The sequence below is a fragment of the Hordeum vulgare genome, chromosome 6H, assembly GCF_904849725.1.
Source record: "Hordeum vulgare subsp. vulgare chromosome 6H, MorexV3_pseudomolecules_assembly, whole genome shotgun sequence".
In the NCBI taxonomy this organism is placed as follows: Eukaryota; Viridiplantae; Streptophyta; class Magnoliopsida; order Poales; family Poaceae; genus Hordeum; species Hordeum vulgare.
Window position 1 is genome coordinate 546685212 of NC_058523.1, and position 14702 is coordinate 546699913.

The following is a 14702-nucleotide window of genomic DNA, read 5'->3' on the forward strand; positions in this document are numbered from 1 at the left end:
TAAGAAACCATCCTTCAATCATTTGCGTCAACATGTTGCACGCGACGGATAAGTTTTATTTCAGGGTTTACATCAAGGTGTTCACACACGCACACACATAAATCGAGGGAAACGGTAACATAGACATTGTACTTACCGAACTTATTCACACTAGATTCATTTTCAGATCTTCATGGAGTCTATGGCTAGCTTCCCTGTTGCATAAGTGTCAAAGAATTTCGCTAGATAGTCTTTAGTCTTCATATTCTTGTATCGTCTAGGTCTCTTATCGTCCACCAGCTCTGGTACCGGCTCAATCTCCGCCTCAGGATCCAAAACATAGAACATCACCAACGACAAGCGCTCTTTCTCCGCATTGGTCACGACCCTATGCATCAGGCTTTTGAAGAACCCATTGCTCACTACCTGCATGCATGCATCACGATGAAACAAACAGAAGCATATATATATATATCTCAGCGTGACAATGTACAAGACAAGATCGTACAACTATATATGCAGCTGTCTACGCACACAGTACAATTACCTCCATTAAATCCCCCATGTTCACAACCAATGCGTTTGCGACGATGGGCACGTTGTACCAAATGCCATTCTTCTGGAGCTGGAGCCCGCTGACATCAACATCAACGAAGTTGACAGTGATCAACGAAGAATCGGTATGGGGCTTAAGGCCCAAGACATGGTCTGGCTTGGGGCACCGAGGGTAGTAGTTGATTGTAGCTTGGGTTAAGGACTTCTCGCCCAGCATGGTTGTTAAGTATTCCTCCTGTAAATTGAGTAGCTTGGCTAGTTTTTGCAGGATAAGGTTGGCCACCCCTCTGCACCGGACTGTGTACTCACATAGAATGTCTCTGCGCAACACAGTATGTTATGAATGATAAGACAAATGCATCGAATCGGTTACTCATCAGTTGAGGGTTTCTATCATGTATTGTGATTTGGAAGTATACTCATGAACTGTACTGCTATGTCATGGCCTGGTGGGCCTTTTCCGTCCTTTTATCTTGTGAAAAAATAATTGATGTTGAGGCCGGGAGCATGCCACCTAAATGTGGCTTTAGACATTATTGGAACAGTCTACATCTTAGACATGCATGAAAGATGAAAAAGGCCCACCAGGCCATGGTTATATATAGCTTTCATCTTCCATGGCAAGTCTAAGATTTATTTTGACATTATACTAGAATCTTGATATTCTGTATACATAAGTTATTACATAAAGAATAAAAAGAGATTTAGCCGCACACTCTTTTAGAAGGATATGTATTTCTGATTCCAGTGGAAACCCAAAAACACAACTACTTAGAGCATCTTCGGTAGATGATGTAGATACAAAAATAATTACCTTTTTCATTTTTGAGGCACAAAAACGCTGCTCCAACACATTATGTAGATGCAGAAAAAATTACATTACCACCTCCCCGAGATGTATCCTATATCACTTCACGATGCAAATTTACATATCCAACTCCAGAATATGTAAAATTACATCCGCCCGCTAACTGCCACTTCCCTTCCCTTCCGCGTGATCGGTCACCAGCCATATCCTCTTCAAATCGACGCCTCCGCCCACCACTCGACGGTCGCCATGCCAGATGAGACTTCACCTTCCCCGTCCCCCGCTGCCTGCCTCGCTGGCGCGCTGCCTAGAGCCGTCGATTCGGAGCTTCTCCGACGGTTGTGGCTAGTCTCAATACCTTCCCTGGCAAGTTCTACGGTGGGGCAGGCTTCATCCAAGCCTAGACCCCCACCGGAGTTAGTGGAGCCGCGCCACTCCGCCCGCCCGACGGCCGCAAGTTTCGACCGTTCTTCCGGCTGTGCGAAGCCACCCGCCTGCCGCGCGGAGCTCCCGACGACAGCCATCTCTTATGTTGTTGTGCAGTCACGGCAGCCCGCAACCGCCGCCGACGACTGCTGCCTAACCAGCAGCCGGCCGATTTCGACCACCCCGCAAGTAAGGTGTTCGATGAAATTCCCGAAGTAAAAAAAAAGCTAAAACTTGAGGGGGTTTTTAGAGTGATTTTTCGCATTGTACATGAGCTCGTGTGACTCCTCTTTCGTGAATTTGTGCGGCTGTTGAACAACGTCTATATAACGGCCCCGCGGTGGTCGGTTTTGCATCTCCAGTTTTATATCAGCTACTGGAGTTGTTCATTTACATCGCCGTTTTACATCATCTATTGGAGTTGAATTTTTTAAGATGTAAAAAACATTTTTTGATGATGTAAATTATACAAACCTAGTTTTACGTCTTCAAATTTACAAGCTCTTATGCTGTTTTTCGTTGAATCTCAATGCCAACAAGGAGTTTTTTTCGTTGAATCTCAATGCCAACAAGGAGTTTCCAACTTGTTCAAAAGAAAAACAATGAGTTTCCAACTCCAGGAATGGATCATGGCAAAAACCTAGAGGATACGTACCTGAAAGAAGGTGGTTGTGTTGGCCACAGTGCATAGGCTCTCTCTGACTCGGGTTCCACCAGGAGGCTGAGCCGGTCGTTCCAGTCAAGGACCTGATTTTCCACCACGACCAAGTCGTTGCCGTATCCATCCCAGCTCATCTTCTTGCCGTCGACAATGTTGGAGTATTTCCGTTTCTCTTCCAGCGGGAGCTTGAAGAACTCTCTCATGACCTTCATGGCCTCGGCAAGAAAGCCAGGCTCCATTCCATGTCCAACAGCCTGGAGACCGACCGAAAGATCCACCGGAGATGAATGAACACTCCATCACATGGCCGAAACGAAAACGCGAAGAATTTACCAGGAAGAGGTCCCAGTTCTCCAAGGCGGACCGCAGCTTGGCGAGCTCGTCGGGGCTGTCGGCGGACAGCCGGCTGAGGTCGACGACGGGGATGGGCTCGGGCATCTCCGAGAACGCCGCGGCGGGCCGGTCTTGCTCGGGAACCACGTACTGGCCCGGCGGCTCCTGCACGCCCTCGGCCACCAGCTCCTGCACGATCGGGGGCACCTCGCGTATCTTGAATTGTTGGCCGTATGATGACATGGTCGCCTGCTTGGTTTCGTTGTTACTGCTGTTTGTGTTGAGCTCCCACTCTTGCAGTTCTGATGGAGGTTTGGAAGCCCGACTTTGGCTGGCCCTCGCTGTAAGCTACCCGAGACTTGAAGAGGCAGACGGGCAGATGACAGCGGCAGTTGGGCGCGCGAACAGGATAGGATCGTGATCCATGCCTCGGGGCACGCCGCGACAGCGGCGCCCTCTGGATGGGCTGCGCGCGCGTCAGGCTGAAGATCATGCAGTGACCTTAGAGACCGCCAGACTGGTGACCATATGAATCGAAACCAAAACCTGTGTAGTACTTCTTCGGTTCCAAAATAAATGTCTCAAACTTAGTAGTATAACTTTGTATTAGAGGTAGTATAAAATTTAGACACTTATTATGACTGAAGCTCGGCTTTCTCTGTTGGACGATCATGCGTGTAGCATTCAGCAGACGACGGGGGCAGTTGGACGTGCGAGCAAGATAGGATCATGCATGCTTGTCTCCGCTCGCACGGTTACAGCGGCACCGCCTGGACGGGCTTGAAGCTGGAGATCATGCAGTGACGTGAGAGATTGGTGACCATTTGAATCAAAACCAAAACCTAAACGGTGGCGCTCGAGCGGTCGACGTTTGCCGGTGAACAATGGCATTATTCATCGCAGCACGAGCCCCTTCGCTTCTCAAGTGTTCTTGGTTCCTAAGAAGGATGGATCGGACAGAGCCAAAGGCAGCTTTCTTCCCACCGCGTCCTTCCTTGTGTGTCGGAGATACAAAGCGAGTGCATCGGAAAAGAAGGAGAACTCTCCTGCGTGATCAGACGACACGTACCCTTTGTGTCACCGAGGCTAGGTGCATCTGGAGGGTGAACAGTAAATTAGAGAACGATAGCAAAAAAGGAAAAAATTGTGAATTATGTTTATCAACAACATGTTTGAGTGTTCTAACTGTGTGTCAAATTTCGTGAAGACATAGCTTTCGTGGTGCTTTGTGCACAAACAAAACAAAACCGGTGCTCCCAATTTTTTTGAATTAGGCTAATTAGGGCAACGAATTTTGAAAGACCATCATGAATGTCAAATCTTGCTACTCTTTTTTCTACACTATTTGAATTGTTTGTAATAACATACCAAGCCGGCCGCTTGGATGGCTGATGCATGTGAGCTCCGGACCAACAATGTAATATTTGTTGTAAGCCTTATCTTTTACGAGGGCATATCTAGATGTTTCTTAGTTATCCCACATCTAACTGATTTAATTAAACACAAAAAGAAAAGAAATAGAGAAAATCACACGAATTTCCATGTAAAATCAATTATATAAGACTTGGATATACAATACTTTGGGGCCAACTAGTTGTGCTTTAACAAAACCATCACATAGACCGCATGGCGGATCTTTTTAGGACATACCTAGATATGCTTTAGTTATTGCACATCTAATTAACTCAATTAAGTATTAAAAACACATAAATCTTCAGGTGAAATCAATGACATAGAACATAGACGTATAATATTTAGGACACATCTAGATGTGCTTTAGCACAACCTATCAATATATATGCCTTCTAGAATGTGAGTTTATAAATATGCCCCATTTTGAAAGTTGAGAGATGATCATATTTTAACCCTGAATTGACACAAATGTAAGAAACAACCCTAAACTTTGAAACATTTTTAATTACGATCATCAACTTTTAAAATTGGGAAACTTTCAACCTTGTCTCCCCTCAAACCGGTTTCTAGTCAATTTTACCGGTTTTCATCTGACCATCCCAGTCAGTGCCCACTATACCTGGCCATATCTCGGGTCGGGCCTAAACAAACCCGTGCTACAAAACCCAGGCTCGAGCCCAGCCCGGCTCGGCCCGACCTTCGGGCCTATTTTTTGGGCCTAGGCCCGGCCCGGCCCGACCGTCGGGCCTATTTTTTGGGGACAGGCTCGGCCCAAGCCCGAAGAAACCCGGCCTGGCCCGGCAGGGACGACCCAACGTAGGCGTAAAATCAGGTTTTCATGGGCCCGGGCCTGGCCCGACCGTCGGGCTTGATTATCAGGCCCGAGCCGGGCCAGGTCGGGTTGGGTTGACTGGGTCGGGCTGCCCATGGCCAGATATAGTGCTCACACATCAACTGCCAAGTTGACGAAATGGGGATTGAAATGTATTGTCTTTCTATTTTTTAAATATTATTGAAAGAAATTGTTAAACTTTCCCTGAATGATTAGCATGGTAGTGTTCATTTTACAAAATTTTGTTAATTTTTTCTGGGCACTTTAATTTTCCAACGAAATTTGACCAAAAAAGGTTTTGAATATGTATTTTCCTTGTTCTTTTTGTTTGGAAAATTAAAGTTTGAAACTTTCCCTGAATGGTTAGCATGGTAGTGTTCATTTTTATGAATGATTCTAATTTCTCTAGACATTTTAATTTCTTGGTCAAAATTTGACTAAAAAGTCCAAAATATGTATTTCCCTTGTATTTTTAATCTATTTAAAACTTTCCGGGGATGATCGGCGTCGTAGTTTTAATTTTATAGAATTGCTTCATTTTTTCTGGACACTTGAAACTTCGGTCAAAATTTGATCAAAAAAGGTCCTGAATATTTATTGTCTTGTAGGAGTACTTTGCAATCTATTTGGCAAAAAAAAAAAATTTGAAATTTCCAGCTCCAAAAGAAACTCCATAAGATCATTTGCCTCGTTATACTGCTTGCGTTCGTCCAAAGTGATGGGCATGTTCGCGCCAGTTCTGATCATCCCATCAACCTCGTGTGCGCAGTCATCCAAGTCACACGAGATGAAGATCACGGTGCAGTCATCCAAGTCCATCAAGCCTGACTATGGCGGCCACCGCCCGGTGGCTCCTCCGTTCACGGCGAACGCCGTCCCGCTCTCCGTGTTCGACAAGGCCAACTTGGACACGCATGTCTCCGTCGTCTACGCCTTCCACCCGCCGGCCCCGCCCAACGACGTCCTCGAAGCCGGGCTCGCCAGGGCCCTCGTCGAGTACCGCGAGTTCGCCGGGCGACTCGCCCGCGACGCCGACGGCAGCCGCTCCGCCATCCTCCTCAACGACGCCGGCGCGCGGTTCGTCGAGGCGACGGCCGGCGTGTCGCTCGGCAGCGTGATGCCGCTGCAGCCCACTCCCGCGGTGCTGAGCCTGCACCCGAGCGGCGGCGACGAACTGATGCTGGTCCAGGCCACGCGGTTCGCGTGCGGGTCCCTCGTCGTCGGCATCACCGTGCACCACAAAGTCACCGACGGCCGCGGCTTCTGCAACTTCATCCTCGCGTGGGGCCAGGCCACGCGCGGCGCCGCCGTCGACCCCGTCCCCGTGCACGACCGGCCGGCCTGCTTCCTGCCGCGCAGCCCGCCTATGATCGAGCACGAGCACCGCGGCGTCGAGTTCAAGCCACACGACGCCCGCAAGGACCACGACGCCGGCGGCGGCTGCGACGGATACGGCGAGGTGGTGGTGGTAGAGAGGGTGCACTTCAGCGCGGAGCGCATCGCGGAGCTGAAGGCGCAGGCGTCGGCCGGGGCGCGGTACAGCACGGTGCAGTGCGTGCTGGCGCACCTGTGGCCGTGCGTGACGCGGGCGCGCGGGCTGGGCGGGCGCGACGCCACCGCCCTGCTCATCGGAGTGGACGGGCGAAGGCGGATGAGCCCGCCGGTGCCGGACTGGTACGCCGGCAACGTGGTGCTCTGGGCGCGGCCGACAGCCACCGCGGGGGAGCTCGTGGACATGCCGCTGCGCCGCACGGCGGAGCTCATCGGCCGGGCGGTTGCGCGGGTCGACGACGCCTACTTCAGGTCCTTCATCGACTTCGCCTGCTCCGGGGCCGTGGAGGCAGAGCGGCTGGTGCCGATGGCCGACGCGGCGGACATGGTGCTGAGCCCGAACGTCGAGGTGAACAGCTGGGTGCGACTCCCGCATTACGACCTGGACCTGGGCGGCGGCCGGCCCTTCCTCTTCATGCCCAGCTACGTGCCGGTGGAGGGCGTGGTCTTCCTCGTGCCGTCTTTCGTCGGCGGCGGCAGCGTGGACGCCTACGTTTCGCTCTTCCGCCACGACAGGGATGCCTTCAGGAACTGCTGCACGTCCGGCCTCTCAAAACTCTGATTTTTACTGCCAGTCACCTAGTACCTCATTTCCGGTTCGATCATAAGTCTTGCGCGTATCCTTATGTCTATAATTTGATCAGTATAAAATGAGTTGTATAGTTGTATTGTATAATCTAAAAATTACGACAATGATAAGTATCATACGTATGATACGAACATACAACGACAAGTTTAGTGATACGAGGATGATAATTTTAAATGTTAAACATGTCAACTTTCTTTTTAAATGACAAGTTTAATTGTTAAGCATGTCAAATTCTTTTTAAATGGCAAGTTCATAAAAAAATTCAAGACTTCATGCGACATGTCTGGTATTTATCATTTGAGAAAAATTGTATCATTTTTCTTTTTAAATGGCAGGTTTAATTGTTAAGCATGTCAACTTTCTTTTTAAATGGCAAGTACATAAAAAAATGTCAGGACTTCATGCGACGTGTGTGGTACTTATCATTTAAGAAAAATTGTACCATTTTTCTTTTTCTTTTTTCAAACCGGGCTCCTTCCCTTTCCATTATATCATAGTGGAAATACAATGTCTTTCGAATCAGAACCAGAGAAAGAAGGGAAAGGAAAGAAGCGAGCTCGTGACAATACCAGGAAACCCACCGTCTACGCGTGTCATCAGGAACGCAGACTATGGGGCGAAAACCTTGTATCATCAAAAACCACGCCAAGCAAACTAGCCTACCAACTCAAAAGTACCACTGAAACATCCCTTAGATCACATCGCCAACCAGGTTCAGAGCGCAAAATGCAATGACCAAACGGAGATCACATAGAGAAATAACTATTTTGGTTACCACCAACCCATCCAGCAACATCTCCAATCCCCTGCCAGCTTCACCTGTATCACCACTTCTCCCACTCTTCTTCTTCATTAGCTTGGTCAGTAGCTTCCGACATCGGAGGCCTGCACAGCAACAGCATCTGAGATGCATTCTCTTTCAGCATTTCGGCACCTTTTTTGACCACCTCCATCATCACAGGTTTATGTAAGCCTGCCCAGTAGTTAAGAAATGCACAAGTTATAAAAAAATCTCAAAAGGGGTATTGATCCATTTCCTCTCGAAGGTGGCACGGTTCCGGGCCAACCACATTGCCCAGCAGATCGCAGCTAAGCCAACAGTGTAAACATCACCAAAACCAGGTAAAAAAGCATACATCCACGCATAAAACAGCCATATAGAATTTGGAACATAACTAGTTCCGAGCATAGCCCCCACAGTCCTCCAAACTACCCTCGCTACTGGACACAACAAGAGCAAGTGTTGTGCCGATTCTGGCTGTTCATAGAATGAACATTGGGGATCACCTGACATTGTCGTTTCTTCATGTTGTCTCTGGTTAGAATAGAATCTTGGCAGAGCTGCCATATGAAAATTTGTATCTTCAAAGGAATCTTAGCCCCCCAAATCCATTTATAACAGGATCCAACAAGTTTTGTTTTTCATCCACCTGTACATAGATTTAATTGTGTATTCTTTGGATTTGTCCAACCTCCAGTATATTTCATCATCCTTAGCTTTATCTATCTTCTTCAGCATGTACCCCTTCATCTCATCCCATTTTTGAAGCAGTTCACTGGACAATCTCCTTCTAAAGGAAGAAAGATGGTTCATATTATTCATCTTGTCCACAATACATTCCTTATCCATGCAGATTTCAAACAAATCAGGGTATTTGTCATTTAAAAGGAAATTATCCCCCAGGTCATCTAGCCAAAGGCTAGCTCTATTTCCCTTATTTAGCTGGATCCCTCTACCAGCCATGTAGTGTTCTTTGACTTTCAACATTGCTTTCCAACACGGGGAGTCATTAGCTTTCTGTTTGACCCTAGCCATTGAGGATTTTTTTTTAAGATATTTAGCTTTCACAATATCTTGCCACAGTCCTTCCTTTTTTTCTAGTTCCCATCACCACTTTGCGAGCAAACTTATATTTTGTTTTCTCAAATCCTTTACCCCCAGTCCCCCTTTTATCTTGGATCTACAAACACGTGTCCATTTCACCATATGATAACTTTTCCTCCCATTACGATGCCAAAAACAATTCCTCCTAGGCCTGTCCCATCTTTCCAGGGTAGTTTTCTTAATCAAGAACATTGACATATAGTAAGACGGAATGTGCGACAGTACACCATTAACTTTAATGAGTCTGCCTCCGCTAGACAAGGTTTCGCTGATCCAAGTTTCCCCATGGCTAGTAAATTTATCATCAACAAACAACCAGTCATTGCCCTTAAGGTCAGCATAGCTGATAGGCATGCCCAAGTCTTTAATGGGAAAAGATCCAATTTCACAGTTAAACGTTTCAACATAATTTCTCATTGTCTCATCATCAGCACCGACCAAAAATATCTCACTTTTCAAAAAATTGATCTTTAGACCAGACATAATTTCAAACAGATGGAGTAACAATTTGATATTAAGAGCATTTCTAGGGTCATCTTCAAAGCATAAGATGGTGTCATCCGCATATTGTAATATAGCTACCCATGTTTCACTAAGTTAGCCGCTAATCCTGTAAACATGCCATTTTCATGTGCCTTAAGAACCATCTTTGTCACGCAATCAGCTGCCAAATTAAACGGGAAGGGAGAGAAGGGGTCATCGTGTCTCACCCCTTTGGCACTTTGGAAATATTCCCCCACCTCATCATTCAACTTCACGCTGATAGTGCCCCCCACCAAGATTTTCTTAACCCAATCTATCCATTGGGTATTAAACTTCCTTTTACTCTGACACTCTAACAGGGAGTTCCAGTTTACTTTGTCATAAGCTTTTTCGAAATCAAGCTTAAGCACAATCCCAGGTTTCTTAGGAGCATAGGAGTGGTGCGGAATTTCATGAAGCGACATAATACCATCCATGATATCTATTTTCTTAATGAAAGCGTTTTGATGCCTACTAAACAGAATATCAACAAAAGGTTCCAACCTAATAGTGAGCACTTTAGTAATCAGTTTATACACACATCGAAGCAAGCATATAGGTCTGAATTGTTGCATTTTATTAGCCCCGACCACCTTGGGAAGCAGAGTTATAATACCATAGTTAAGTCTCTCCACATCAAGCTTATTTTTGTAAAACCACTCAAAAAGCAACATCAGATCATTTTTCACAATATCCCAGCAGTATTGAAAAAAATTCAATTGGAATGTTATCGGGACCAGTCGCTTTATTATGTTTCATAGAAAACAAAGCATTTTTAATCTCCGCGTCCAAAAAAGGTCTCAGGAGAATAAAATTTTCAATATCACCCAACTTTTCCTTTTCTACCCACATATTACTATCAATCCCGCACAAGTTTCGAGGAGCAGGTCCAAAAAGTTCCTTGTAAAAGTCAATGGCATGTTTAAGTAGATTCTTGTTTCCTTCTATCACCGTATCTCCACAGTTAAGCGATAGAATTGTATTTCTCCTCCTTCTACCATTCACAGTCCTGTGGAAATATTCAGTATTGCTATCACCTTTCAACAACCAGTTTTCATCAGATTTTCGCAACCAGGCTACCTCCTCTTCTATTAAGAGGTTATTCAGCTCAACTAGAAGGTCTACCTTTTTACAGTAAAGCTCGGGACTTAAGGTATCTGTTTCTTGCAATTTCTCGAGGTATCCCAGTTCCTCTATCAGCCACTTTCTTCTTTTTCTGGCCTTATCAAAGTTATCTGAGCCCCAACCTTTAAAATATTACTTAAATGTTTTCAACTTAATGTTCATAATGTCAATAGGATTGTCAGAGTGTACAGGTTTCACCCAAATTTTGGCCACAAGAGGCAGAAAATTAGGCTTATGTAACCAGTTTAGATCAAATTTGAATTTGCTTTTACCATTAAGAATAGGCACATTATCATCAGTGTTAAGGATCAGGGGATAGTGATCTGAGATCCCTCTCACAATCTTTCTAACAAAGGTAAAAGGGAACAAATATTCCCAAGATTTGGACATAAGAATTGTGTCCAATTTTTTTAAGGTTGGGTTTCGCTGATTATTAGACCAAGTATACATGCTGCCACTCATATCTACCTCTCGCAAGGAAAGTGAGTTGATAATGGAATTGAAAAGATCCGAGGAATGACCCAAATTGACTTTCTTATTCTTCTCATTAGTAAATCTAAGGATATTAAAATCTCCTCCTACAATATATGGGCATGATATATCTCCACACATCGCTGCAAGCTCTGTAAGGAATTCAATTTTAAATTCTTCGTGCGCAGATCCATAAACCACCAAAATACAACAATTCATTTTCAAGCATTTGTCCCACAACTCAAGTTTCATAACATACTTGCCCGTAGTACAATTCACCAAATCAAAGGAATTATTCCTATATGCACATAAGATACCTCCCAACTTCCCTTCCGATGGAACCCAATTCCAACAAAAAGTATCCCCAGGATCAAATTTCCTCAAGAATTTAGAGGAAAAATCCTTCTTCATAGTTTCCTGAATTCCTACAAAGTCAAGTTTATACTCTCTAATCAAATGAGACAAATATGTCGCCATGACTCTCTTCCCAATCCCCCTACAATTCCAAAATAGACTAATCATTTTTTCTTGTTTTTTGAAGATTGAGCTTTGTTGCGAGGTCTACCAAGAGCCATGGTCTTACCTGCAACTCCACTCAACTTTTGATTTTGACTTCTAGTCACAGGTTTAGATATCATCACATTCACTTTCTTTCTTTCTTTTTTCCTGGATCTAACAATTGTAAAATCATCATCATCCAAGGTCCCCTCCTCCATCCAAGTTGTGCTTAAGGGAGATGATTCTCCAGTAGCATTGGTGATAAACAGCATTTTATCTTGTTGTCTTTCATTTTTATCTACCTTTTTTGCAATATTAGCTCTAGATATTTCAAGTTCTCCAATAATATCTATAGTAGCAAACTTATCATCAGGGATATTCACACGCATTTGAGCGGCATTAGAAATAATCTCTAAATTTGACAAAACTTCAAAGTAATTGTCAGGAGACACTTCCTTACCTTGCAAATTCCTCTTTTTAGTCATCTTCTCAGCCCTCATGCCCACATGCTCCATATTGACCTCCGCTGTCCTTTTACTGAATCTAGTTTGCACTTCCTCCACAGCAGGCGGGGTGGGGATCACCTCTACATTCTCATTAGATGTACCAGGGGATTGCACACAGTATGTCTGAATTTTTTGCTGACAAGAATTGTCACTAGGATCCATTTCAGTCACCATAGGCTCCCCCACACATGCCTCCAAATAAGAGGAAAATATTTGGCCAGAAACTGTACTGGGAACAATTTGCATGGAGTTCACCACAATTTTATCATAGGAAACAGTAGCAGGATACATATTTTTCTCCCCCCCCTTCGCTTGATTTTTTTCTGCTTCCTCAGCCATAGTATCAATGAGCAGCTCATTGCCCACTTCCTCACTCTCATCTTCAGATTGAGCCTCTTCACTGTCATTTTGTGTTTTTTCTTCCTCCTCCGCTTCCTCTAATGGTTCCATATTCATATTTTTCACATTTCTTCCCCCCGACCGTCCCCAGAGGAGCCGAAGACTCCTCCATAGTAGATGAAGAAGCAATATGTCCTTCTGGACGCTTATCATTATTGAATCTAGCCCTTTTTGGCGAGGTTCCCCCATCAGTCTCTTGTTGCACATTTACTTTTTCCTTGGGTGGGTTTTTCACAAGAATCTTATCAACATAAAATAAGAAGTCATAGAAGTGCCCTCCTAACACTCCCTCTGGAGAAGCAGGAATATCCTCTGCATCTATTCATCCCAGTTTAATTCTCACACATTCAGGTCTATTAATGGTAGCCTTATCGATCTCCAACGTGACCCCAACCAGAGATCCCACATGCGCAATATTCTTCTCATGTCTTTTATCTAGAGAGATATTGCTAACGTTGACCCAAGCAACATTAAGTATACCCTTGGCACGCACAGATTCAGACCACTTTCTCAGGTTAATAACTGCACCGCAGCTTTTGACATTCATGCTCTCAGCAAAACAAGCCTTGTCCACATCTCTGGAAGAAGGGAACCTCATCACAAATGTATTTGGCCCAATGGATCTAACCGAGCATGTCCAATTAGTATTAATATAAGCATTGAAAAATTCCACTAACTACCTTCCAGACGCATGCCCTTCTACAACAGATATCACAATGAACCTATTCTTGTCGGTGTTTTGGTTTGGTGTGCTATGATCATGAATGTAAAAGAATCTATTCCCCACGGCCTGAAATCCACACATCGGAGCCACACAATCCCAAGGGAGCACATTATTGCATATCGGCACCAAATGACCATGATTCCCACATCTACCACAAACAGCACGCAGACAGCAAATAGGTAAATGTCCAGATTCCATGCATGTGATGCAAACCTCAGCGCCTCCCACTAGTGGGGAAGCATTTCTCTTGCAAGGAGTAGGGTGACGACGCTCTTGAGCTTGATGCAGGCCCTGTTGCTGACGCGGGTCTTGTTGACGGCCCCCCGTAGCTCCTCCAGCTACGGTCTGGTTGCTGTTGTCGCCCCACTTCTTCGATCCACGGCCACCACCTTGCGCCTCCATGGCCGCAGCTTCCCATCTCGCCTTGTCGGATGGCCCCTGCCGTGGATACATAGTGAAGAGTTCTGACCGCTGTCGTCGATGTCGCGCGTCCACACCATGTTGCGGCCTCCTCCACCCCCACCGCAGTCATGGCCTCCGCCGCAACCAAATCGACCACCACCACGCCCGAAGCGCCCCTCGCTGCCACCATTCCCTCGGAATCCGCGGTTGCCCATTGATAACCCACAAGTATAGGGGATCGCAACAGTTTTCGAGGGTAGAGTATTCAACCCAAATTTATTGATTCGACACAAGGGGAAGCCAAAGAATATTCTCAAGTATTAGCAGTTGAGTTGTCAATTCAACCACACCTGAAAGATTTAGTATCTGCAGCAAAGTATCAGTAACAAAGTAGTGTGATAGCAACACTAGCAACAGTAACTAGTAGCAGCAAAGTGACAGCAGTAGCGGCAAAGTAACATAGCAAGGACCAGTAGGAAAACACTCGTAGGCATTGGATCGGTGATGGATGATTACGCCGGATGCTACTCATCATGTAACAATTATAACACGGAGAGATATGTAACTAGCTCCAGTTCGTCAATGTAATGTAGGCATGTATTCTGTATGTAGTCATACGTGCTTAGGGAAAAGAACTTGCATTACATCTATTTTCCATCCCTTCCGTGGCAGAGGGGTCCTAACGAAAACTACGGGATATTAATGTTCTCCTTTTAATAAAGAACCGGACCAATGCATTAACACTTGGTGAATACATGAACTCCTCATACTATGGTCATCTCCGGGAGTGGTTCCGGCTATTGTCACTCCGGGGTTGCCGGGTCATAACACATAGTAGGTGACTACAACTTGCAAGATAGGATCAAGAACACACATATATTGGCGACAACATAATAGGTTCAGATCTGAAATCATGGCACTCGGGCCCTAGTGACAAGCATTAAGCATAGCCAAGTAGTAGCAACATCAATCTCAGAACATAGTGGATACTAGGGATCAATCCCCGTCAAAACTAACTCGATT

General features: G+C 45.4%; 2 protein-coding genes across 2 annotated transcripts; one reads left to right on the plus strand and one right to left on the minus strand.

Annotated features, from left to right (window-relative positions):
• Positions 1-3259, minus strand: LOC123403107 (protein SRG1-like). The gene is made up of 4 exons (XM_045097074.1): positions 2763-3259; positions 2424-2683; positions 527-854; positions 1-405 (listed from the first exon to the last, which is right to left on the minus strand). Exons 1-4 carry the CDS (start codon positions 3003-3005, stop codon positions 163-165), a joined length of 1074 nt encoding a protein of 357 aa, XP_044953009.1. The 5' UTR covers positions 3006-3259; the 3' UTR covers positions 1-162.
• A 2440-nt stretch (positions 3260-5699) lies between these two features.
• Positions 5700-7243, plus strand: LOC123404191 (agmatine coumaroyltransferase-2-like). The gene has a single exon (XM_045098107.1). It carries the CDS (start codon positions 5726-5728, stop codon positions 7118-7120), a length of 1395 nt encoding a protein of 464 aa, XP_044954042.1. The 5' UTR covers positions 5700-5725; the 3' UTR covers positions 7121-7243.
• The last annotated feature ends 7459 nt before the right edge of the window (positions 7244-14702 follow it).

Excerpts from the sequence above, each read along its gene's own strand:
- LOC123403107 (XM_045097074.1), bottom strand. The coding sequence starts at position 3,005 with ATGTCATCATACGGCCAACAATTCAAGATACGCGAGGTGCCCCCGATC. Across the intron at positions 855-2,423 it reads ACACAACCACCTTCTTTCAG|AGACATTCTATGTGAGTACA; the intron begins GTACGTATCCTC and ends TGTGTTGCGCAG. Across the intron at positions 406-526 it reads ACATGGGGGATTTAATGGAG|GTAGTGAGCAATGGGTTCTT; the intron begins GTAATTGTACTG and ends GCATGCATGCAG.
- LOC123404191 (XM_045098107.1), top strand. The coding sequence starts at position 5,726 with ATGGGCATGTTCGCGCCAGTTCTGATCATCCCATCAACCTCGTGTGCG.